This window comes from Cavia porcellus, unplaced genomic scaffold (genome assembly GCF_034190915.1).
Source record: "Cavia porcellus strain 051 isolate PalLab524CR breed Dunkin Hartley unplaced genomic scaffold, mCavPor4.1 scaffold_10, whole genome shotgun sequence".
Taxonomy (NCBI): domain Eukaryota; kingdom Metazoa; phylum Chordata; class Mammalia; order Rodentia; family Caviidae; genus Cavia; species Cavia porcellus.
The window spans coordinates 58930890-58958110 of NW_026947493.1; the positions used below are offsets into that span (position 1 = coordinate 58930890).

At 34.9% G+C, this 27221-nt stretch overlaps 1 protein-coding gene and 1 pseudogene across 6 annotated transcripts in view; both read left to right on the forward strand.

Moving 5' to 3' along the window:
* Positions 1-27221, forward strand: part of Ralyl (RALY RNA binding protein like) — a 725971-nt gene that overhangs the window by 322600 nt on the left and 376150 nt on the right. For all 6 annotated transcript variants that reach the window (XM_063257506.1, XM_063257505.1, XM_063257504.1 and 3 more), the window contains one exon: positions 6948-7229. In XM_063257506.1, coding sequence (XP_063113576.1) covers positions 6974-7229 — 256 coding nt within the window. In that variant the 5' untranslated portion in view covers positions 6948-6973. The remainder of the gene's footprint in view (positions 1-6947; positions 7230-27221) is intronic.
* Positions 7321-7468, forward strand: LOC111754697 (U2 spliceosomal RNA; annotated as a pseudogene).

Consider the following 27221-nt stretch of genomic DNA (forward strand, 5'->3'; position numbering starts at 1 on the left):
CATATCCCTTTGTTCCTCTAATCAGTTCCTCTAATTCTTAATTCTTTTGATTAAATCTAATTCTAAATCCATTCCTCTAATTCTTAAATCTTTTGATTAAGATATTACCTACTTTAAGAAGTTTCCTCAGTTTAAAATGATCTTACTTTTTCATAAATTACAACTTTAAATTTATATTCTCCAACATTTAATATCTCACCTTGTAATATTCATTTGGATGTATTTCTAGACTTATGTAGGTAACTTTTAAGCCCAGTATGTTCTTTTTTATTTGTTAGTATATCCTTTTTCACTGGGTTATGGTATATATCAATTTTTCCCTTGAGTATGGTATATATCAGTATTGTAGGCTGACTCCCTTGAATACTTGGTTATTTATTATTTTTATTGGCTTTTTATTTAATGAGTGTCTGAGTGATTTTAATTCTAAAATTTATATTGGAAATTAAGGACCCCTCAGTCTGGAAGAAAAGTGGAATTTATGGTCTGTTAATTTTATCTTCTCCAAAAGTATTTCCTCTAAAGTACATCTTAGAGATGATTTTAATTGATAATTAATGTATCCTGCTGGGATTCAAGAAATGACATATTATTCAAACACAAAAAAGATATATTTTAAACATTTTTCTGATTTTAGAGAGGATTCAGCATCTGCACTGTTTTTAGAATTAAAAACCTTAATCTTTTGAAGTAGTTCTCATATGGCATCTCATATATATTTTTAATTTGTTGTGTTGAGATATAACTAGTGCCATCATGTCTTTTGCACAGTTTTCAGTACCAGAAGCAAAATCTCTAGGTCTGAATTAAATGCAAATAATCAGATTTTGTTCTGATTTACTAGATGTTTAGAGAGCCAAAACCATGCTAGCCTTTTTTGAGTAGAGCAATCCATTAGATTGAGGGCTTATTTTAATTGAGCAAAATAAAAAATCAGTTCCTCTAATCACCACAATAAGTAGTTCAGCAGTCATGTGTGGTTATTAAATATCTTTTTGTACAGTGACAACATAGAATACTTCCATCATCAGCAGAGTTCTATGGGATAACAGTAATTTGCAGTTTGACTTTTATTTTATAGAAGTCTTCATTGATACTGTGGCTCTCTTCAAATTTATAAATTTAAAATCAAAATTTCTTTCTCCTATCATTATTTTATAGTTGTAACATTTCTCTGACTACTGCTTCTCATTTTTTTCTGTCATATGTAGGCCTTTTTTCCGATTCCGATAACTAATTAATAGCTCCCTGAATTTTTCTCTTTCTCACTGGATTTTAGTAATTTAATTACTAAATAATTTGGTGTAGTTTTCTATGCATTTATTCTGTTTGAAATTTATTTATTTATCTGTGAAAGTATAATTTTATCAAATTTAGATAATGTGGCTATGATTTTCCATTAGTTATTGTGTGACTTTAGAAAGATAAATGGCTCTATTGAGTTTATATTTCAGAGTTTTCTCAGAGTAGTACATTTTAGATATTCTCTAATATTGAAACTTTGAATTTATATGTCTGTTCTGTTGCCTTATCACCAATAATATCACTTTTTTTTTTTTTTTGGTACTGGGAATCGAACTCAATCGAACTCAGGATCTTGCACTTACCAGGCAGGAACTTATGCCTCTGAGCTACATCCCTGGCCCATCTATAATAATTATCTAATGATTTTCTTTAAAAAAATAAGTAATAACAAAAAGTGCTCTAAAAGATACAACTGCAAGTGTGTTTAGGTGTGTTAAGATAGATGACCATATTGCTAAGTTTTTGTTGCATCATTAAACACAACTGTTTGCAGTCTCACTGTTTGAATGTCCACTTTGTATGTTTTAATCATGTAACTTGAACAACTATTTCTAAGATGACAATATGTAATCTATTAACTAGTGATTTCTTACTGTTTTTTTGAAATTCTGTATTACTTGTACCCGTATCTTGTTTTGTTTTTTCTCCTTTAAATAAAATTGAAAAAAAATTAAGTAATATAGTTCCTTAAAAGTTTTATTTGATTCATTTATATGTCGCATCTATCTGTTGAACATTGGACATATTTTTAAAAAAAAAATTATTAAGAGCTGCTAGGTTCTTTTGAATGGATGTTAAAGAAATTGCATTTCATGACTTTCTGAGTTCTGTTTCTTTCTAGAAATATTACCCTTGATAGGCATCTGGGTTATTTTGGTTTCTTGGTTTCAGACTTGAGAATTAGATTGCTCCCAGGGTACCTTCACTAATAGAGATGATTATTTATGCCCATTATTAAGATTTGGTTTTTCCCACATCTGTACTTAAAGTCCCAGAAGTCCATGTTTATTGTCCATCACTGGTGGTAGGAATTTGAATGGTTCTCAGTACTTCCTGGGTCTGGAATATTCAATTGAAGCTTTCCAGTACCCTGTCAACCAGTCACATGGAATATTGCACCTTGCATGCCTGTCTTAGGAGTGAGCAATATTTAAGGTATATTCCTAAACAAAATTCTCTAAATATATCCTCATAATTATTTATATATTAAAATTTTTATTTAAGCTTGTGTATCTGATTTGTTTCACTTAACACTGTGGTCGCAAGCAGTGTTCATTTTCCCTACAAATGACTGAAAATTTATCCTTATGTCAGCACAGTACTCTCCGTGAATAGATGCAACATTTTTCTTATCTGTTCATCTGTTAAACATATAGGTATTTTCAAGATGTAGTTATTATGATTTGTGCTAGTATAAACAAATTCATGTAAACATCGCTGTAATATATCTTTAATTCTTTTGGGAAGATACCTAGAAAGAGAATAACTGAGTCAAATGAATTTTCTGTTTTTAGCTTTTTGAGGAACCCTCATACAGATTTGTTCTGTGGTTGTTTTCTGAATGAATCGGGATGCTTAATTTATGTTTTGATATGATTTTTTTGGTTGTCATTTTGTTTCCCTTATTTTATTGGGAATGTCAATTATGAGTATTTTCATTTCATTTTTCATTAGTACAAGTTGGTCATACATAATGATTACACTAGTTGTGGGGAGTAGGTACAGGTAAATAACATATTTTGATCATTTTTTCTCTTTTCCTTCCCTCCTTCACCTTTCTATCTCTAGATTCTGTGGCCATTTATAAAAGATCTATCTGATTAGTTGTTATTGTCTGTTGCTTTTTGTTTTTATTTTGAGTTTCTCATATAAGAAAAGTGATGTGATACTTAAACTTGTGTGTGTAGTTTATTTCACTTAATATTGTGGTCTCCATGTGCATTCATTTTCCTACAAATGACAGATTTACTGTTTTTTTTGTATCAGAGTATAAATGCCATATTCACTCGATCCATGCATCTCTTGATGGACATATGGGCAGCTTCCATGATGTAGCTGTTATGAATCATGCTACTATTTACTATGAAAATGCATTAGCACTAAACTATGTTATCCACGACCTTTTCTGCAAGATATCTACAATGAGAAAAGCTGAGTCAAGTGAAATTTGTGGCTTTAGGTTTTTGTGGCTTTAGGATTCTATATTGATTTACATAGTTGTTTTAAGAGTTTACATTGTCATTAACAATGTAAAGTTGTCTTTTGCCCTAAAACCTCATCAGCACTTACTGTTTGACTTAACCAAGAATCAAGAAATGGATTTGTATCAAATTAAAAAAAAAAAAACTTCTTTGCAGCAAAGGCAACAACCAACAGAGCTAAAAGATCACTTACAAAGGGCAAGAATAATTTGCCTGTTGCTTCTCTGACAGAGTGCTAATATCTAGAATGCATAAAGAGTGAAAACAAAATAGACCCTCAAAATAAAAGACCAAGTCAAGAAATGAAAAACTAAAATGAATATATACTTCTCAGAAGAAGAAATACAGATGACAAACAAATACACAAAAATGTTCAGCATCTCTGGCCATCAGAGAAATGCAAATTAAAACAACATTGAGATCCCATCTCATGTCACAAAGAATGGATACTATCAATAGAGTTATTTTAGTCCCATTATACAATCATGGCTCAAATAATAATTCTTTTTCCACTGATTGGAAATTATGTAATAGAGATACCCAAGCTAAATACTATAGTATTTATCAAGTGGAAGTGAATTAATAGTCAAGTTGAGGCTTGATTTTAGAGAATGTTGAGATATTGTATGACACAAAAATAAAATTCATTTACATGAACATTTACAAAACTGGAAAGTCATTCTTTATGGGAGGGTAAGTTCTTACATGTTTTAGGGTGATTAAATGATTATTAATTATTATTCCTGTTTGAAGTTTGCAGTTCAGAGTTATGAGTCACTCACATAATGGTAAATGGATGGTGTCAAGACAGCATGTGCACTTTGATAGTCAGAACTCACATTGCTAATGTATGTTCATATTAAATGTGACTCAGGCCTGAAGCAAAACAGACATTATGGTATCCTTTGCTGATTCCATATCATCATGTTATGAAATCCAGTCATGCTTCTATACTTTATTTTAGTCTGTTTTGTTTTGTATTGTTTAATTTCAACATACATGAAAGTATGGACAGCTATTTTGAAGAGAACAAGAGACATTATGGTAACCATTGTTGATTTTCCTATTGTTTGGTTTTTAAGGCCTGTAATGCCTTCGCCACTTTGTTCTGATCAGTTTTATACCATTTTGTTTTGTATGAATTCATTGTGTGTGAATATATAGACAACTAAAACAAGAGTAGCCACTGTAGATCTGTTGTCTTGCTTTGAAATCTGTGTCCTGTTTTATTTTTTTTTTCTGATCTGCCTTCTATTTTGTTGTTTTCAGTTTGACCCTTTTTTAAAATAAAATATAAATATGACTGAGACCTATTCTCAAAAGCAGAGTGAAGGGCTTTGCTCACCATTATGCTTTTTTTTTTTCTCTTAACACCTAAACACTGAAAGGTCTTATTTTTTTTCAGATCATTTTCTTTATTATTAATACATATTTGTTAATATATGGTGTCTTCATTCCAAGTATGGGATTGGTACATGCTCATAACACATCTTAGTTCCTTTCTTCATCCCCTCCCCTCCCTTCCTTCCACTCTTCCTCCATGAGATTCCCATCTCCATGACAAAAGTCTTTCTCCCTATTTCCTACTATCTTCTTTTCTTTTGCCTTTTATCTCATACCTTTTCTGTTTACATTTAACCGGAGTCTGGAAAATAAAATATCAACCAAAAAATAAAATGTTTTCCCCTGAATATAGCTAAGATCATTCTGATAATATGTGAAACATGATAGCAAAAACAAAGCAGAATGATTTGCATCTACTGAATTACTGACCTTGACCTGTACACTACACTAGAGTATATGAAAACCTAGTCTAATTTTTACATACATATATCTTAAATTTTTTAACTTTTAGTGTTTGAAAGTGTGCAATAAATGAAACTTCAGGATTTTTTAGAAAAATTATCAGCTTTCATTCCTTTAATCTTAGTGTAAATACTTTATAAAGGAACCATTTAAATGTAACAAAACTGGAATAATGCAAGGGGGCATTTTAATCTTTGTTTCTAATCATGTTATTAGTTTTTTGTAAATGACAGTTGTTGATTAAATTGCCCCTTATGATAAGGACATATTTGTTATATTGAGAGTCTATTTTGAAGTGAAGCTTTAATAATGCCGCTTTAATAATGCTACCTGTAGTAATAAACACTTTATCTGAAACATTTTTGTGTTACTTGGTTGCCTTTGATTTTAGAAGTGTCTGGATTAAATGGATAGTGAGTAAATTTTCATAGATGTTCAATTTATGTGCCTTTAGAACTTCTCCCACCTTAATATTTAATTTAGAAATGACATTTGCAATGATTACTAAAAACCAGATGCATTAATTCTATTAATAGCTATATTTTAAACAACTGACCTCACATAAATATGTAATTGTATTGACACAGTATACCAATTAGCCAATGTTCAACAGTGCTCATCAATGTTATAGAGTATAACCTTGTTGAAATTTTAGTTTCAAATTAATGACTGCATTAAATTATTAGATATTATAGAAGATTGTGCCTGGCAAAATATATAATTTAATATATATTGCTAAATGAACTTTTAACCTCTTAAACATAAATCTGTAAGCTCTACTGTTTCACTGAGTTTAGGCATTCTCTCAAGCTTTTAAAATTCTTCAAAAAATTCTAACAGTCTTCAGGTAACAGAAATCTTTTATTAAAGGAGTAAATAAATGAGTTTGAGAATAAAATTTCAGCAGTTGCCTGTAATTGCTGATCATTGAAGAACACTGGCTATTTTTTTTTGAAGCTGCAATACTATAGATTCAATTAAATAGCATCTACAGAATTAATTCTAAATTAAGTATATTTAAATCTCTTTTCTCAAAATTGTGCTGTTAAATTTTCTTAGGAAATTTCTGATTTCAATACCTTTATTTTCCTTTTCTGTAGCCTTTAATGGAATCAGTTGTTGGTTTCTGAAAATAAAGTTCTGATATTAAAATAAGTAAATATGTATATCTGTTATAGAAAAATCTAGGAATAAAAATGCATGTACTCAGAAGGTAAATAGAGGTGACTTTGCCGTGTTCTTTCTATAATCATATCTTAGACATGTTGACATTTTGTCACTGTTGTTCATAGAAAAATTATGCTTATTCTTTGTATTTTTCTCTTGCAAAAATGGTTATTTTTAAAAATAAAAATAATTATAAATGTTTAAATAATTATGGAAGTGTGAATTCTAGATTAGTCAAGAATTTACTAAAAACTAAGAAATCATGAGTATTTTCTACTGCATTTAGCTATGTACTGGGTACCTTTTATGTTACTCAATTCTCTCAAGAAAATCAATGACACAGGAATTTGAGATTTCCTGAGTATAATACTGAAAAATATTAAAAGCCAGCAGTATCTACTGACCATGTAATTGCTTACTTTCTCATTGTTTGTGGGTTTTGTTTTGTTTTGTTTTGTTCTGTTTAAGGATTAAGACAAAGTGAGCCAACAACCATGACTGGCAAAACACAGACCAGCAACGTTACCAATAAGAATGACCCCAAATCCATCAACTCCCGTGTTTTCATCGGCAATTTAAATACAGCCATCGTCAAGAAAGTTGACATTGAAGCCATTTTTTCAAAGTATGGAAAAATAGTTGGATGTTCAGTTCACAAAGGCTACGCATTCGTACAGTACATGAGTGAGCGACATGCACGAGCTGCCGTTGCTGGAGAAAATGCCAGGATCATTGCAGGCCAACCACTGGGTAAGCAAGCTGTGCTCTGCTGTGGATTTCTCATTATTGTTTTAGTCTCTGTGCATATCTGAATATAATCTCATTTTTAAAAATCAGCACTATCGCTTCTCGGCCTTTTGGCTAAGATCAAGTGTAGAAAAAATCAGCACTACAGTGATACTTATCTCTTCTTTATTCACTCATATGGTTTAAGTGTTTCTAATTTATATATTTTTTATTGCATTACTTGTAGGCAACACAGGCTGCCTACAAATTTATAAATGTGAGATCAGGGCTCCTTTGCAATACTGATTATGTCCACCAATCCCAACAGAGTGAGGCTAATGATAAATATTCTTCCCGTTTAACTTATTTAAATTGAAATGGTGTGTATCTTTGAAGACACAGTATGCTAAGCAAAATAACTTTTGGAGAGTATATTTATACGATTTATTCTGAGCGATTAATTCATTTTTTCCTATTTTTTATTTTTGGAAGTGAAGGAGGCAATGATCAAAGGAAATAAATATTTCAGAGTAGTAAAGGAAAAGATTTCACTCATGTAGTCAGGAATCTTGAATATCATTCCTATTCAGACATAAAATCAGAATTGTACCTAATGTCAAAGAAATAAGATTGTCTTTTTGCAATGCCCAAAAGAATATAGCTTGCAATAAAATTAAAAGAAAAGGGGAACATATTCTAATTATGGTACAGTTAAATATAAAAGAGTTTAATGAGATGGTTTCCTATATACAGAAAAACACAGTTAATATATCAATGATTTCCTATCATATCTTTTGTCCTGTCATTTCATATTTGAAACAGATTATATATAATGTGAACTGTTGCATATGCAACAATTATTTCCCATCAAAACCTGACTTTCCACACCATTTCACCACACACTTCTCTTGTGCAATAAATGAAACTCTTATTTATATAGTTCTTAAAATCTAGGTATCAACTCTGATTTGTCTTTTCCTCCTCCATCACAATGTAGTCTATCATCCAGTAATGTAACTAAACCTAGTCACCTGCTATGTATATCCTGATGGCCTTCCTGTGCTTGCCTCTATTTTATATCAGCTGACTACTGAATCCCCCAACTCCTGTTTGCACTCTGACCAGAATGACTTTTTTAATACATAAGATAAATTATGTCATTAACCTATTTTGAAAACTCTAAGGGTTAGATTCTATAGCAAATCTGTCGTGCCCACCAGTGCCTACACTATCATATCTTTTAGCCTATTTCCTTGTTCACTTTGCTTTCTTGTACCACTCATATAATTTGGGTCATCTTAACATGCCTCAAGCATTCCCAAATTGTTACTACTTTAGAGGCTTTGACTATTCCTACTGCTAATTAGTTGCTCCCTGTTTTATCTGATGCTTTTCTCAAAATTTACCTACAGTTTCTTCCTGACCAACCAATCTAAAGTAGTAGTTTCCTCCTGTTTTGCCTTCCATGTACATCTTATCACTCTGTTAAAACATGTTTTCACAGCCTGTATTAGTTATTTGGATTATGTATTTTAATTAGTTATTTTTCATTGTGTCTGGTTTGTCGTATCTACAAACATGAAACCAACAAGCCTATCGAATAGGTATTAGAAAATCAAGTTAGAAGAGTGCTGCCAACTTACATAAGATAGATAAGAAAAATATTCGAGAAGGTATGAACTTTGAGGAAGTATGGGTAAAATCGGAGATAATAGTTTTGAAGAAAAAAAAAAAAAAACTGTTACCATAAAGGTGCCTACACCCAAAATTAGTTAGTACATACAGAATACATACAGAGCTTAAAAGCAGCTTATTTACATTCTCCCCTTTTACTTTTTTATAGTTAAGGAATGCTCTGAATTAGATGTGAGTTTTCCATTTGTGTCCTTTTTTTCTTAATGTCTCCATTTTGCTGGTTTAACTTGATATGGGGATCTTCTTGCTTTTCTTCTTTATTTTCCTTTCTAAATAGAAATTCTTATCTCAAAGCCCCATATTAGCCAAATTCAGGGGAAACCACATTATGTCAAAATGCACATGGCTATTTAAGTTTTTAAAAAATTGATTGTAAATATAAGGTCAAAAGTTTCCAGTTTTGAGCAAACTATCGCTATATTTCTGTAGTCCTGTTCCTTGTTCCTACAACAGATAACCATCATTTTTAGAAAACTGTACGGGAAAAAGAGAAATACCCATACTAAAATTTTAGCTCCTTATTTGAATAAACCTAAGAGTAAAAGATAACACTGGATTTCTTTACTTTGAGAGACAAAGAGTAATTCTGTTGCTCTAATAAAGTACCATTTCTCATTCTAAGTCGTTCCTCTTGGATCCTTTTTTTTTTTCCCCAATAAAATCCCCAGAGCATATACTTTAGTAACCCATGAGTATGGATTACTCATACCTTGTGCTGAAATCCAAGTCAAAGATTTTATTCTTTTAGTCCCAACCCATCTTAGCCCTTTTTTGTTGTCTACTCTGAGTGATTTTTCATAAAAAGAAAATATTTTACAATTCAAGCAATAAATGTTTTTCAGCTGTAATGCTTGAATATTCTAATGTTTTGTTTTGTTTTGTTTTTTAACCACATTACTAGAAATTCAGGCAAAGGTCTGTCTCTCAACATTTCCATATAGGAATTTCCTGGCTCAGTCAAATACTGACAAGAATTTTACTTTCAAACTAATATATACACTTTGGTCTTTAAGTGCTACACATTTGTTTATGTGACTTGGAATAATTTGGTGACTTGGGAAGGAAGAAAATCAATCATTTTCTTCTTGGATTTTTGACTTTCAAATTCTTTATGATTTGCAGCCTCCAGAAAATCATGAATACCCTTTATGTAATGGGAATTGATCTTGGGTAAAAATTAAGATATTATCAAATGGAACTGATATTAACCTCATGTATCACAATGTATCTTAGCATTCTCCTTTTTTCTTAGAGTAGGAAAGCATTAATATTAAAACGTCCTCAGTTAGTACTTTGCCTACATTTATTTTATTTTAAAGAGTGTACATTAATGTATCATCTTCTGAAAGGACAACTTTTTCATTATCATTGTTTTTTAAAATATTTTATATAAATTAGGTGTTAGAGTTGAACCTTAATGCTACTAGAAAAAATTTAACACTCTAGTGTGAGTTCTTATCTGAAAGTTATGGATATATCACTAAAATAAGTTTATAAATATAAAAAATATCATTTATAAAATGGAGAATATCATTAATAGTTACTTGGATGCTTCAAGTAAAGGAGCCAGGGAAAAGTTTTTGCCTGTGGAATAATATGGTGACTTGTGTTTTAGTCTGAAAGAATAACCCAGCAGTCAGATGGATGGATTAGCATAATATAATGCTGAAAACAGGGACTTGTGTTTTGGGCCTATTGAAAGAATTCAAGTTTCAAAAAGAGATGAAAGAAGGAAGGTAAGGAAAAGGCGGGAAGGTCAATGACTCGATGATTTAATATCTCATTTGCAGAAAGAGAAAAGGGGAGGCAAGAAAAGAGAAAAGAGGGAAAGGAAAGCGAAGCAGAAAGAGCCAGAAAGGGAACATGAAACATGGGACCCATCTATATTGGGTTGCAGTTACGGCCCACAGAGGTAGTGAATCTGGATCTGGGATCTGTCAGAGAGGATTTAGAGAAGGTAAAGACAGAGATGTTGAGGCAGAGAAGCCCAGGCAGAAATCTAAATCCACATGACTGCCCGTAACGCCCTGGAGTAGGATAACCTGCTAGTAAGGCTTATTTATCCTCACTGCCTCTGGTAACAGTGTGCCCAGCCTTTGCCCAGAAACCCCACTAGATTTTAAACCAGGCAGCCTGAAACGAAACAAAAAGGAAGCAGTTTTCTTCACAGCTGTCTGATCCTCCAGTTCTAAGCTGTTGTTAATGTTGGTACTATGGCTGACTTGAATATGATTTGTTTGCCAAATGTCTTTGTGTAAGTGTGGTCCTCTGTTTGCTTGTGTAGATGTAGTGGAATTTAGTATGTTGGTCCTAGGGGAAGGAGTAAGACTGCCCCCCAACTTCCTATCTCTTAGCAATCTCTTCCTCCTGGTCCTGTACTTGACATTTTGCTGTCATCCGCCACAAGGACTTTACCAGAGCCAAACAAACTAATGGTGTGTGCTCAACCTCCAGAACTGTGAGATACATAAACATTTTCTCTATGAAGTGATTCACTTTCAGAGTTTTGTTACAGTAACAGAAAATGGACTAACACTTGTGTCTTTCCTAATTTCTCTGTATTCATTGTTATCTTTTGAAACTGTGTAATTGTTTTTTTTTTTTTTATTTAAGAGGAAAAAGAGAAAAACACAAAACAAAACAAAGCAGTGTAAGGTTACATATAATACAGAACTACAAAAAAAAAAAACATAACAGTAAGAAATCACCTGTTAATAGATTACACATTATCATCTTGGAAATAGTTGCTCAAATCACAGTATCAAAGAATACAAAGTAGACATTCAAACAGAGAGACTACAAACAGCTGTGTTCAATGATCCAAAAACATTAATATAGTCAGCTATTCAACATCCCTATACACACTTGCTGTTATATCCGTTAGAGCTCTTTTTTTTCCCTTCCTCTCTTTTTACAACAAAATTTACACATTTTAGATTTTATTACTCCTTAGTTCTTATTACTTTTTTTGGGGGGGAGAATAAAGTCAAATATGGCAGAACAAAGCTGTCAGTGAAAACCAAGGATAGACTTAGCACATGATGTAGAACAGAGTATACGGTTATTAACAATAGTTATCAACGTTGTCTCCTGTTTCCTTAAAAAGATTTGTCTATCTCATTAGATATTATAAAGTTGGACAAAACAGTAGAGAACAAGACCAATAAAACTTAGACATTGTAAACATTACAGGACTTCCAAAGGAGACAATAGTCAAACCAGAATGGGCATCTCAGTGAATCTTACTGCCTTCAAAGTAGTTGCCTATACCCTCAGACCTGATACTATCCCACAGAATGGAACAGAGTCTAATCAGTCAAAGCAAGATCGTGGGAGCATTACAGGACTTCAAAACAAGTTAATAGGAAATCGCAAAGAGTTACTATTATATATCCTAATTTTTTAAATTTTTCCCTTAATTAAAATAAACATAAGAAATAACTAAATAATTTTTTTAAAGAATAATAGTTACCATAGTGTTTGTCTTTTTCCTTGAGATATTTGGATAAAACTTCATATACTATAGCTTCAAATATTTCCATATCAAGAAGCCCGGAATAAAGCCTTTCTAATTAATAAGTGAAAATTTTATAAGGCTTCAAGGCCACATAATGGGGAATCATGATTGCCACATATTTTCATATATTTGAATCATTACTTACATTAGGGAAACTATTCGGTATTCATACATGCGAGATTGATTTATTTCACTTATGAGTATGGTCTCAAGCTGCGCCCATTTATTGATAAATATCTCAATGTGATCCTTCTTTATAGCTGAATAATATTCCATTGTATAGAAATACCACAACTTTTTTATCCATTCCTCAGTTGATGGACACTTGGATTGTTTCCAAGATCTGGCGATTACAAATTGTGCTGCTATAAACATAGGTGCACATAAATCACTGTGGTATGATGCTTTCAGTTCTTCTGGGAATATGCCTAGAAGTGGAATAGCTGGAATAAATGGGATTTCCAATCCCAACTTTTTGAGAAACCTCCAGATGGACCTCCACAAAGGCTGTACCAGTCTACACTCCCACCAACAGTGCAGGAGAGTTCCTTTTTCCCCACATCCTCTCCAGCATTTGTTGTTGTTGGTTTTCTTGATCCTGGCCATTCTTTCAGGAGATGGAATCTCAGTGTGGTTTTAATTTGCATTTCTCTGATGACCAATGATGATGAGCATGTTTTCATATATTTATTTGCCATTTGCATTTCTTCATCTGAGAATTGCGTATTCATCTCAGATGCCCATTTTTGGATTGGATCTTTGAATTTTGGAGGTCTGAGTTTTTTTAATTCTTTATATGTTTTAGACAAGAGTCCCTTGTCTGGGAGAGAGTTCACTAAAATCTTTTCCCAGTTTGTGGGTTTTCTTTTCACTATGCTGGAGATTTCTTTTGACATGCAGAAACTTTTTAATAAGATGTGGTCCCAGTTATTGATTCTGGGAAGTGTTTCCCGTGCGGTTTGAGTCCTGTTCATGAATTCTCTACCTACTCCTATGTCTCCAAGGTTTCTACCCACTTTGTCTTCCAATAGATTTAGTGTTTCTGTTTTAATATTCAGATCTTTGACCCATTTAGATTTTAATTTAGTACATGGTGATAGACATGGGTCTAGCTTTAGTTTTCGGCAAATGGAGAGCCAGTTTTTCCAGCACCATTTATTAAAGAGACTGTCGTTCTTCCAGTGAACCTGCTTGGCTCCTTTATCAAAGATAAGGTGGTTGAGTGTGTTTGTAGTTGTGGTTGTATCTTCTAATCTATTCCATTGATCTTCGTCTCTGTTTTGATTCCAATACCATGTTGATTTTACTACTGTTGCTTTGTAGTATAATTTCAAGTCAGGGATTGTGATGCCTCCTGCTTTGCCTTTGCTGCTTAGAATTGCCTTTGCGATTCTAGGTCTCTTCTGGTTCCAGATGAAATTTAGGAGTGATTTCTCTAGATCTATAAGGTATGTTGATGGTATTTCTATTGGGATTGCATTGAATCTGTATAAGAGTTTTGGGAGAATGGCCATCTTCACAATGTTTGTTCTTCCTATCCATGAGCAAGGGATGTCTTTCCATTTTCTGAGATCATCTTCAATTTCCTTTTTCAGTGTATTATAGTTTTCACTGTATAAGTCTTTCACTTCTTTCGTAAGAGTAATTCCTAAATATTTCATTTTTTTGCTTGCTAATATGAATAGTCCAGTTTCTCTTATTTCCCTCTCTGTGATTTTGTTGTTTGAGTATAGGAATGCTATTGATTTCTGAGTATTGATTTTGTATCCAGCCACATTACTGAATTTATTTATTGTATCTAAGAGTCTTTCAATGGAGCTTAGGGGGTCTTCTATGTAGAGTATCATGTCGTCTGCAAACAACGACATCTTAACTTCTTCTTTTCCTATCTTTACCCCTTTTATTTCTCTTTCTTGCCTAATTGCTCTGGCTAGTACTTCCAGTACTATATTAAATAGGAGTGGTGATAAAGGACATCCTTGTCTTGTGCCTGATTTTAAAGTAAAGGCTTTCAATTTTTGGCCATTTAGAATGATGCTGGCTGTTGGTTTGTCATAAATGGCCTTTATTATATTGAGGTAAAGACCATCTATTCCAACTTTCTGTAGAGTTTTTAACATGAATAAATGTTGGACCTTATCGAAGGCTTTTTCTGCATCTATAGAAATGATCATGTGATTCTTATTTTTGGCTTTATTGATATGGTGGATTACATTTATTGATTTGCGTATGTTGAACCATCCTTGCATTCCTGGGATGAATCCCACTTGGTCATGGTGTATAATCTTCTTGATGATTTGCTGGATCCTATTTGCCAATATTTTATTGAGGATTTTTGCATCTGTGTTCATTAGGGAGATCGGTCTATAGTTCTCTTTTATAGTTGGGTCTTTCTCAGGTTTTGGTACTAGAGTAATATTTGCTTCCAGGAACGACTTAGGAAGGATTGCTTCCCTTTCAATTTCATTGAACAGTTTGAGGAGTGTTGGCATTAGGTCTTCTTTGTATTTCTTGTAGAATTCTGCAGTGAATCCATCTGGGCCTGGGCTCTTCTTGGTGGGTAAGGACTTAATTACATTTTCAATTTCAGTAACAGAGATTGGGTTATTCAACAGTTTTACATCCTCTTGATCTAGCTTTGGCACTTCATATGCTTCTAAGAATCTGTCTATTTCTTCTGTGTTATCAAACTTTTGAGAGTAGAGGTTTTCGAAGTAGGTGTTGATGATCTTCTGTATTTCTATTGGGTCTGTAGTGATTTCTCCTTTTTCATTTCTTATTGCATGAATTTGAGCTTTTTCTTCCCTTTTTTTAATTAGGTTGGCTAGGGGCTTATCGATTTTATTTATTCTTTCAAAGAACCAACTCTTTGATTTGTTGATTCTTTGGATTGTTTTCTTAGTCTCTATTGCATTGATTTCTGCTCTGATTTTTATAATTTCCTCTCTTCTTTTGGCTTTGGGCTTGACTTGCTCTTCTTTTTCTAGCTGTTTGAGGTGTAGCATCAAGTTATTTATTTGTATTCGTTCTGTTTTCCTGATGTGGGAACTCAGTGCAATAAATTTTCCTCTCAAGACGGCTTTCATTGCATCCCACAGGTTCCGGTAAGTTGTATCTGTATTTTCATTTTCTTTTAGGTATTGTTTGATTTCTTCTTTAATTTCCTCTGTGACCCACTGATTACTCAAGAGTGTGTTATTCAGTTTCCATGTGTTTGTGGAATTTTTGCAGTATCTTTTATCATTAATTTCTAATTTCAGAGCGCTATGATCCGATAACATGCAAGGGATGATTTCAGCTCTTTTGCACTTGTTTAAATATGTTCTGTGAGCTAATATATGGTCTATTTTAGAAAATGATCCATGTACTGCTGAGAAGAATGTGTATTCTGATGTTGTTGGGTGTAACATCCTGTATATGTCTATCAAACCCATTTGTTCACAGGTATGATTCAGTTCTGTTATTTCTTTGCTCATTTTCTGTCTGGTTGATCTGTCCCTTGGTGTCAATGGCGTATTAAGGTCTCCTGTTACAATTGTGTTACTGATAATTTGAGTTTTCATTTCTGTTAATAATTGTTTTATATAACTGGGTGCTCTGGAGTTTGGTGCCTATATATTTAAGATAGTTATCTCTTCCTCTTGGAGTTTTCCCCTTACAAGTATGTAGTGACCTTCTTTGTCTTTTATGGTCATTGTTGGTTTAAAGTTCACGTTGTCTGCAAACAGAATGGCTACTCCTTCCTTTTTCTGGATTCCTGCTGCATGAAGAATTGTTTTCCATCCTTTGACTTTCAGTCTGTGAGTATCCTTCTCGGTTAGATGGGTTTCCTGTAAACAGCATATGGTTGGATTTTGTTTCTTGATCCATTCTGCTAGTCTGTTTCTTTTGATTGGTGCATTGAGACCATTTACATTAATGGTTATTACTGTTAAATGCTGGTTAATTGTAGGAATGTTATCTCTCTGCTGTTGCATCTTTATCTTTCTGTTCTGTTTAATTATTTGCTTTGCTTAGTGGTTTTTTCCTTTGTGTATCTAAACTGTCTTTCAATATTTTTTGCAGGGTCGGTTTGGTGTTCATGAAGTTCTTCAGCTGTTCTTTGTCATGGAAGTATCGTATTGCACCATCTATTTTGAATGATAGTTTTGCAGGATATATCAGTCTTGGTTGGAAATCATTTTGCTTTAGGATCTGGAATATTTCACTCCATGCTCTTCTTGACTTTATCGTTTGTGCTGAGAAGTCTGCTGTGATTCTGATAGGTTTTCCTTTATAAGTGATCTGTCTTTTCTCTCTGACAGCTTTTAGTAATCTATTCTTGTGTTGGATTTCTGGGATGGTGACTATTATATGTCTGGGTGTAGTTTTATTTTGGTTATGAGTGTTTGGAGTTCTATATGCTTCACTGATCTTGATGTCAGTTTCTGATCTCATGCTTGGGAAATTTTCAGCTATTACTTCTCTAAATATCCTCTTGACATCCTTTATGTTGTCTCCCTCTCTTTCATTAATCCCTATCATTCTTATGTTATTCTTCTTTGCATCGTCTTGCAGTTGTTGAATTGTTGTTTCCTGATTCCTTGTTATTTTCAAAAGATCTTTCCTTTCCTGTTCACTAGCTGCAATCATGTCTTCAAGGTCTGAAATTCTATCTTCACTTTCATGAAGGCGGTTTTTACAACTTTCAGTGGAGTTTTTTATTTCCTGTATATCTCTGTGCATCTGCATTATGTATTCTGTTTGTTTCTTATATTGCTCGTCTAGGGATTCTATCTTTTTGTTTAGTTCCTCCAATTTTTTATCTGTGTTTTCTTTAGATATATTTAGAATCTCTTTCATTTCTTTTATCATTTCTTCTTTTATCTGGGAGATTATTTCGAGTTTGAATTTCTTTAAAGCTTCCTGGAGTTGTTTGTCAACTTCAGTAGCTATTATGTCCGATATATGAGGTGGATGGGATATATTTTCTTCTATATACATCGCTCCTAGGGTTTCCTGAGATGGGCTGGAGGTTTGAGGTTGTAATTTGGTCTTTTGTTTTGTCATTTTGTATATTTCTGTGTTTCAAGTGTTATTTGAAAGCTTCCTCAGGATCTGTTGAAAATCCCCTTCTATGCTTGGAGCTACTGAGCCTCTGACACCACACTACCCCAAGCCATTGGGCCTGCAGAACCAGTGTCCCTCCTCTGCCTGCTCAGAACTCCGCAGTTCCAGACAAGCTGGGCCTCAGGGACACTGTGCGCCCACCTGCCCCTTGGAAGATCCACAGCTCTTCAATTGCAGCCGGGTTAGGGTGCTCTCCACAGGCCACAGTGCCTCAGGAGCCTGTGATCCCTCCCTGCTTGCAGAGATATCCACAGTCCTCTAGGCAAAGGAAGGGACTTCTGCAGGCACTCCAGATCCGCCCAGCTCCTCCTCTGCAGGCAGATGGCTAGGCGCGGCTGGGCTCGGGGGTTAGTGTAGGCCCGCCCATCCGTCAGGAGCTCAGCAGACTTCCAAGTGTAGCGGGGGGGGGGGGGATAGGGAGGCAGCTGTAGTGGCCTCTAACCCACTGCTCCACTTCACTGCACCCTGAAGCCTGGGGGGTCCGGAACAGTCTGAGATTTGGGCAGACTGTGCTGGGCACTCACCACAGGCTGAGGTGCCTCAGGAAGCTGCGATGCCTCCCTGCTTGCAGAAGTATTCAGTCCTTCAGACAAAGGAACGGGCTTCTGCAGGGACTCCGGATCCGCCCAGCTCCTCCTCTGCAGGAGATGGCTAGGTGCGGCTGGGCTCGGGGGTTAGTGTAGGTCCGCCCATCCGTCAGGAGCTCAGCAGACTTCCAAGTGTAGCCGGGGGGGGGGGATGGGGAGGCAGCTGTAGTGGCCTCTAACCCACTGTTCCACTTCTCTGCACCCAGAAGCCTGGGGGGTCCGGAACAGTCTGAGATTTGGGCAGACTGTGCTGGGCACTCACCACAGGCTGAGGTGCCTCAGGAAGCTGCGATGCCTCTCTGCTTGCAGAAGTATTCAGTCCTTCAGACAAAGGAACGGGCTTCTGCAGGGACTCCGGATCCGCCCAGCTCCTCCTCTGCAGGAGATGGCTAGGTGCGGCTGGGCTCGGGGGTTAGTGTAGGCCCGCCCATCCGTCAGGAGCTCAGCAGACTTCCAAGTGTAGCCGGGGGGGATGGGGAGGCAGCTGTAGTGGCCTCTAACCCACTGTTCCACTTCTCTGCACCCAGAAGACTGGGGGGTCCGGAACAGTCTGAGATTTGGGCAGACTGTGCTGGGCACTCACCACAGGCTGAGGTGCCTCAGGAAGCTGCGATGCCTCCCTGCTTGCAGAAGTATTCAGTCCTTCAGACAAAGGAACGGGCTTCTGCAGGGACTCCGGATCCGCCCAGCTCCTCCTCTGCAGGAGATGGCTAGGTGCGGCTGGGCTCGGGGGTTAGTGTAGGCCCGCCCATCCGTCAGGAGCTCAGCAGACTTCCAAGTGTAGCCGGGGGGGATGGGGAGGCAGCTGTAGTGGCCTCTAACCCACTGTTCCACTTCTCTGCACCCAGAAGCCTGGGGGGTCCGGAACAGTCTGAGATTTGGGCAGACTGTGCTGGGCACTCACCACAGGCTGAGGTGCCTCAGGAAGCTGCGATGCCTCTCTGCTTGCAGAAGTATTCAGTCCTTCAGACAAAGGAACGGGCTTCTGCAGGGACTCCGGATCCGCCCAGCTCCTCCTCTGCAGGAGATGGCTAGGTGCGGCTGGGCTCGGGGGTTAGTGTAGGCCCGCCCATCCGTCAGGAGCTCAGCAGACTTCCAAGTGTAGCCGGGGGGGATGGGGAGGCAGCTGTAGTGGCCTCTAACCCACTGTTCCACTTCTCTGCACCCAGAAGACTGGGGGGTCCGGAACAGTCTGAGATTTGGGCAGACTGTGCTGGGCACTCACCACAGGCTGAGGTGCCTCAGGAAGCTGCGATGCCTCCCTGCTTGCAGAAGTATTCAGTCCTTCAGACAAAGGAACGGGCTTCTGCAGGGACTCCGGATCCGCCCAGCTCCTCCTCTGCAGGAGATGGCTAGGTGCGGCTGGGCTCGGGGGTTAGTGTAGGCCTGCCCATCCGTCAGGAGCTCAGCAGACTTCCAAGTGTAGCCGGGGGGGATGGGGAGGCAGCTGTAGTGGCCTCTAACCCACTGTTCCACTTCTCTGCACCCAGAAGCCTGGGGGGTCCGGAACAGTCTGAGATTTGGGCAGACTGTGCTGGGCACTCACCACAGGCTGAGGTGCCTCAGGAAGCTGCGATGCCTCCCTGCTTGCAGAAGTATTCAGTCCTTCAGACAAAGGAACGGGCTTCTGCAGGGACTCCGGATCCGCCCAGCTCCTCCTCTGCAGGAGATGGCTCTCCACCATAGTGTTTTGTCTTCTTTTTCGAAACTGTGTAATTGTTAAGTCTTCAACATTAGAGGTTTTTTCCAAAAGTCTTCAACATTAGAGGTTTTCCCAGGGTCTTCTACTCAAATATTTTCTATATTGACTTCAGTAGATAAAAATATGCCAATGAGAGCTTCAACACATTGTCTTTGAGAGCTAATTTTCTTTCCAAATCAATGTCACCTGCACCTGAATCATACGAATAGTGGAGAACGTATATTTTATCAGATTTTTACTGTCTGTTTTTTTCCAAAACCATTGAAATACATAGACATGCTCCACAGACCAGACTTGAAGTAAATCATAGTGGCCCAGTCAGGATGATTTTATTTCTGTTGTCTGTAGTACACTTGAAAATCTATAATCAATGATCCTATATGTCTAATTATGTTATACAATGTTCTGGATATATCAACAGAAAAATATTTTACTATGAAATTGTCAAGAAATTCAGGTTTCAGTTGTTAAAATAAAGATATTTTACATTCTCAGATTTATATAAAATGAGACATTATTATAAATTCCACTTAGAACTCATGCATATAGCAACTATGTTAAGATATTGGAGCACAATATATTGAATTTCAGTATGGATTTTGAAAATTAGTAACAGCCTAAGGTCTTCATTACTTTGTATGTCTTGAGCATTTTATTCTATTATATTAGCATATATTCCTAAGTTGTATACCAGAACATAAAAGACGCCTTCAATTATTTCACTATAAATGCATCTTTATTAATATGTGGAACAAGTTTTCTTTCAAGAAGTTTTTTTTTTCTATTAAATGTGTATAGCATGTAAAGATATAATTTAGAGTAATATTTTACCTTCAGTTTAGACTTCTGTGTTCATTAATCCAGAGCAATTAAACAAACAAACAAATAAACAAAAACTATGTTTCTCCCAATTGAAAAAAAAAATGTCTGTAGCTTTCTCCCCCAATTCTTTTATAATTTATGGTAGAAATTTTTTGCCATTCTCTGGGTTGCCTTTTCACACTATTGATGATTTCTTTTGGTGTGTAAAATCTTTTTAATAAGATAAGATCACAGTTGTTGATACTTTGTAGTATTTGCCATGTGGTATGAGTTTTGCTTATGAAGTCTCAGCCTACCAGTTATCCTTCAGACAAAGGACTTCTATCTAGAATATATAAAGTACTGAAAAAAATCAGACCCTCCCCATGAAATTTAAAGACTCAATCCAAAAATGGGGATCTGAGATGAATATGGATTTCTTAGATGAAAAATTACAAATGGCAAATAAATGTATGAAAAAATGTTCAACATCATTCTTCATTCGAGAGATGCAAATTATAGCAGTGAGTTTCCATCTCCCTCTAGAAAGAATGGCTATCATCAAGAAATCAACCAGTAACAAATGCTAGAGGGGTTACTGGGAAAGAGGAACCCTTCTCCACTGCTGGTGAGAGTGTACAGTGGTGCAGCCACTGTGCAAATCAGTGTGGAGATTCCTCAATAAACTAGGAATAGAGGTCCCATTCGACCCAGCTATTACCTTTCTGGATTTCTTCCTGTAAGAATTAAAAATATCATGTAGAGTGTTATAAACATGCACCCATGTTTATAGCTGCACAATTTGTAATAGCTAAATCTTGGAAACAACCCAAATACTCATCAGTTGTGGAAAACAAGAATTGGTCTTTTTATTCAATGAATTACTACTCAACCATAAAGAAGTATAAACTTCAGCCATTTATAGATAAATGAATGCCAAGATATCATACACATTAAGTGAAATAAGTCAGACTCGTATATGTAAACATGATTCTGTCTGATGGTATGAGAAACTGAAGAGTGATTAAAGACCAAAATGTACAGTGGAGATTGTGCAATGGGAAGACATTGTTCAAAAGGAAAGATTAAGATAGGAAAAAGGAGAAAGGAAGGGAAGGAAAAGCCCTCGCGCCAAATACAAGAGAGTTGTATTACTAGTTTTTTTTTTTTTTTTTTTTTTTTTTTTTTTTTTAGTTCATTGAAAAGAAAGATTTATGCTAATAATATTTGGAGATTTTTTATGCTCGTATCTTGTAATCTGAGTAATACTTCAAAGATAATCATATAATAAATACATAAAATTTGCAGTGGATTTCTTTATCTTTTACTTTTTCTTTGTCTTTTATCTTTATCTTTTCTTTATCTGCTTAGGTACTCCAAAACCCTCAGTGGATGCCTAAAACCATAGATATTACCAAACTACATTTACACTGTTTTCCCTTTTATGTCTCTGTGAAATATAATTCATAATTATGTACATGAAGAAATTAATAATAATTGTTAGGAAAATAAACCAATTTTAACAATATATTATAATGAAATTATTTTAAAATTATGATATTTTATTTTCAAAATGCAGTTAACTGTAGATAATTAAAAATGTAGAAAGTGAAATCACTACTAACAGTGAACCGTATGTCCTGGATCTGATTGTGCAGTAGGCATTATTTGAGGGTCATCCTGCCTCTGTTCACATGCCATTTCCTTCATGCTTGTATTGTTCAGTGCACAAAGAACTTAAGCACCTTTCTATGGTATGTAAACCCATGCCGGGTTGTCACTACAGGCAAGTTTCAAAATCAGCTTATCTTCATTCGTATACTACTGTCTCTTTTTCTCATTCCCAAGTCACGTTGGTTGTTTGAAGAAATTTGCTTTAGAAATATTTTTATCGTATCTTTGGAGATTATAGTAATTTAAAGAAATTCAAATAAATATATAGAGTGCATAAAGACAGTTTTGGTATTGCACTCTAACAAACACATAATACATCTTGTGGTATGGGTTTCATATAGAAAAGTAAATATGGCCATAGTTTAATCTATTGGCTCATACATTAGCAGTTCTTTAGCACAGTACATCACAATATAAAAAAAAATATGTATCTTTTCATCCCGGTCCCCAGCAAGTGACAGGAAATAGAGCCTTGCTAAACATTACATTGGAAAGATAATTTATTGCTCCTTGACCCACATTAGAATCTGGTTATATAAGATATTAAGTCTGATAAAGTTTATAAAAAGCAACATTTCTATAATGTAATAATTCTCACAAAAATAGATCTCTATTTGGCTAATTGATTTTAATAAAATTTAAATTTTAAATGGTAAAATGCCAGCATGTCCTATTGTTAGTATTTCATTGAATTTGGATACTGCATTTCTTTAGTGTTGGTAGTATTTACTAGAGTTTTAATTTAACTGCATTCAGGACTTTTTTTTCCCACAAACAAATTATCTGAAAGGTGAGGCAAATTTTTAATAATGTTTTGTACTGATTATCTTTGTAAGAGGTCATATAAAATATACTTTTGTACCAGAATATCTTGCAGAGGTTAGAGACTAAGTTTAGATCATTGCCAATTTTATATCTACTGATTACACTGGCTTGATTATGCTGATATATTTGTAATATTTGCATTTTCAAATTATTTGAAAGTTTCAGTACTTGCAGAAGACACAATTTATGAACTTTAGAAGTCAAATATTAATAGTAAGAACAATTAAACACTAAAAGAAACTTATTTATATAAACATTTTTCTAAAACCTGTATATACCTCCCTGTCTTCAAGAAGCGAAATCTGGTTATAAAATGTGCACATAAATAAAGAATTAAATTATCTTCATTTACATTATAAAAATTTTTGCAAATTTGGAAGGAATGCAAGATAGAAGCATGCTGAATACAAATGATCAGTTAAATAGTTAAGAAAATATGGGAAATACACTTCTTAAGCTTGTTCCTTAAACATAGTAATAGCAATGTAAGAGTGGAAGATAAGAGGTTGAGTAAGGATAAAGAAGATGAAAAAAATTAAAAAATTGCCACAATCTGTCTAGCATGTCTGAAGTCTAATGTGTTTTTATCCCCAACTACCTTTTTTTTTTTTTTTTTTTTTTTTTTTTGGCATCAGGGACTGAACTCAGAACCTCATGCTTGTCAAATAGGCCGCTTTGACGCTGAGCTAAATCCCCAGCCCTCAACTACCATTTTGGATTCAGATTTTAGGGATTTCTCATTGTACTCATAAACAAAGAAACAACAAACACCTGAAACTTTTGTTATGGTTATGGCCTAACAATGTCTATACAGTTTCTTTCTTGCTCATCTGTAGACTAACATTATAGATCATCCTTGCCCGGTGCTTTATTAAATATGATTCTCTGAGTTCTTTGAAAGTGCATATCTTTCCTTCTACAACACCTTTGCAATACACTTTTGCTGGAATGTCCATTCTTCAAGCTGCATACTCCCTCGCTACCCTACTTGTTTAATCTCTTCACTCTGCTATTCATTCTCAAATTTCATGACTTTCGGTAAAACTACTCTAGTCCCACAAATCTGCTAGAATGTTCTGCTTCTCTTTCTGAAAAGTGTCTTCTCAATTCTAGTTTCATGTTTTCCATTTAATAATTGCTATCTTCCCATTCTCCTTCTGAGCTGTAATTCCCTTGAGTGTACTGACTACGTTTTATTTATGTCCTTAGCAGTTGGTAGAGTGCTAATTCTTCCATGGCAAAATTCAGAAAGTGGATGGTTGGATGCATGGTTGGATAGGTGGTTGATTGGGTGAATGGATAGAATTTGCTCAAAGGTTTATATTTTCATTGAAAAGAGGATAACAAGAAGTAGGAAGAAACAAGATGACAAAAAAAAAAAAGAGAGAATAGAGTACAAAAGTCACCAGTTCCCTGTAAAGCACACAGATACAGTTTTGGATTATTACTTGAGGAAGGCACTGTGGTTGTACCTCCTTGATACAGTAACTAAGTATTCAGTATTCAAAAGTCAGAAATTAAAAAGGTGGATCTAATTTTCCTTTTTAAAATATAGTTGCCTCTAATAATGTATATAAACATACTTATTTTGATACATACTTATACAAACATTATACTGAATGATATATTGTGTAAAGAGAGTTTTTATTCATGGCAATCTTCCTACATATTTCTTAGAATGCTATTCTTACATAGTTTTAGTAATAACTAGAAAGTTCCACAGAATTCCATCACAGTCAAAACTTGTTAGTAGACGCATTATCTTCTGCCATTTTTCTTAAAAATATTGAGAGATAAATAATACAAATATTTATGCCCATCCTGCTGATAGGAACTGAACGTGCTCTACTTCATACAAATAATAGTCCAAGGTTTCACACTTATATTAGCTTACCCTATTTTTTTCATTCTTGTCAGTAATTTGTTTTACATCAAGATAGCCACTGTATACGTTATCATCCAAGGACATATGCTTTGAAGTGTGCCAAGTGTTATCACTGATTATGGTGTGATATCATGCTTAAATTAGGATTATTATGGAAAGGAGGAATGTATGGGCACTCTATCTATTGCATTGTACTTAAAAAACCTGTCATTTATTTATTATTTCTCTTATTTCTTCCAGAGATCACACTGTAGGAAACTAAACCTTTCTAGATGGTTCCCATAATCTCCCTAAGAAAGACATCAAACCAGAGGATGGATAAAAAAAGAGAGAGGCCAGTATCCTGGCAGTTTAGCAATTCAAGCCAGAAAGTGGTGTCAATCCTATTAGATCCTATTCCACTGACCTCACTTTGTGCAGATCGGGCTGGTCAGCTACCCCTGCTTATGAACCAGTAATAGGAAGAGTATAATCTTTAGTAGACAGTTATCTTCTCTACCACATATAATTGAATAAATTGAAGATATTCATTAACACTGTTTTCTTACCTATACAATGGAAATAGTAATGCTTAGTTCACAGGGTATAATGTAAAACTGATATGAATTTAAGGCAATGAAAACTTGTCTTCAAATAGAACATACCCTGTGGTAAACTTTTGCATCTGGAGATTTCAGCCTCTGATATCATCCAAGTGCAGCTATTGGCTGTATTATTCTATACAGATATTACTAAATGGTATAAGTAGGCCAGATAATTGATCCTGTAAGGTAGCTGCTGAAAATAAGAGATTTGTACAGGTGATTATAGGGGTAATGTGAGCTGACTCTAGAGTAAGAGAGATCTAAAATTGCTGTTAAAAGAACGAGTGGGAATGGAGAGATAATTCTACTTGGGTAAATTTTGTAGCTGGAGTTCTAATTCAGGCACATAGAAGTGGCAAAAGCCTATGGATAAAAAGCAGCTTAGGAGAATGAAGGGAAATAGGGCTGGTGCGGGTTGCAAAGGGTCTTCAGTGCCATAGTGCTGAATCTGAGTATGAAGAAATACTTGTCTGCATTTAGTATAATGAAGATTACCTTCAAAAGAAATTTTACATTTTTTGTCATTTGACTTACTGTCCTTTTCTTCATGATGTAATGTATCATTTACTGCACACATTATTACTGCTGATATATTCACTTATTCACTAGACAATTAGTTTTTAAATTTGTGAAGTCTTCGTAAAATATATATCACACTAATATTTAGCCCATTTGTTATAAGCTGCTGAATATTTATTTTTCATTGTTGTAAAAGTATTATGTTATTAACTAACATGGTACTTGTACTTTGTGATTTCTAATGAAACATATATAGGAATGTACATTCTGTATTAAAGCAGTACTTCTCAAACTTAGCAGATTTGAAATTTTAGATCTTTTATTAGAGATTGTCCCTGTGTATTGTAGGACGGTCAGCAGACTCCTTGCTATCCATATGCAAGATACTAGTAGTATCCTCCCCATGTAGTACAAAAAACCATGTAGTTATTTTCATATGTCTTTCAGAGAGTAAAATCATCCCTAATTAAGAGTTATTATTCTAGCCTAATCACCAAAATATCATAATGAACTGCATCTATTTTCAAAAGATATGCCAATAAGTTTAGTTAAGATGAATTATATGGAAACAGTGCTCTGAGTTACTTTATAATAACTCATAATTTATAGTAACAACTCATCTTTGCAGTTGCTTAGAAAATAAAACTGAGTTTAAGAAATTCAGAGAAATTATGACTATAGCCTACCATTTGTAATACCAATTTGTTTTACTCTTGAAAAACACAGTAACCAGAAACAAATGGATCTACCTATGATGGAGATATATCTTTTGTTTACTGATTTGAAAAATAAATGACCACTAAACACTTCTCATCATATATATAGTGTACTACTGCTTATTAGATATATAATAGTTTTCCTAATTAACCCCTCCATTCCTAAACTTCTAAACATTAGTAGAAATTAAGAAGATAATGAAAGACCTGGGAAAGTGTTACATGGAAAATATTCAAATCTGAGATTACTCCATGCTTAATTAATCTTTAAATATGTGTTCCTCAATGATATCACTAAAATCTTGTTTAAAAAAAGTAGTAATTTTGACCTCCCTATTCTCCAAACAAATACATTGATTCTACCAGTGCATTTTCCTGTTTCATTTCAGAAAGCGTTATTAT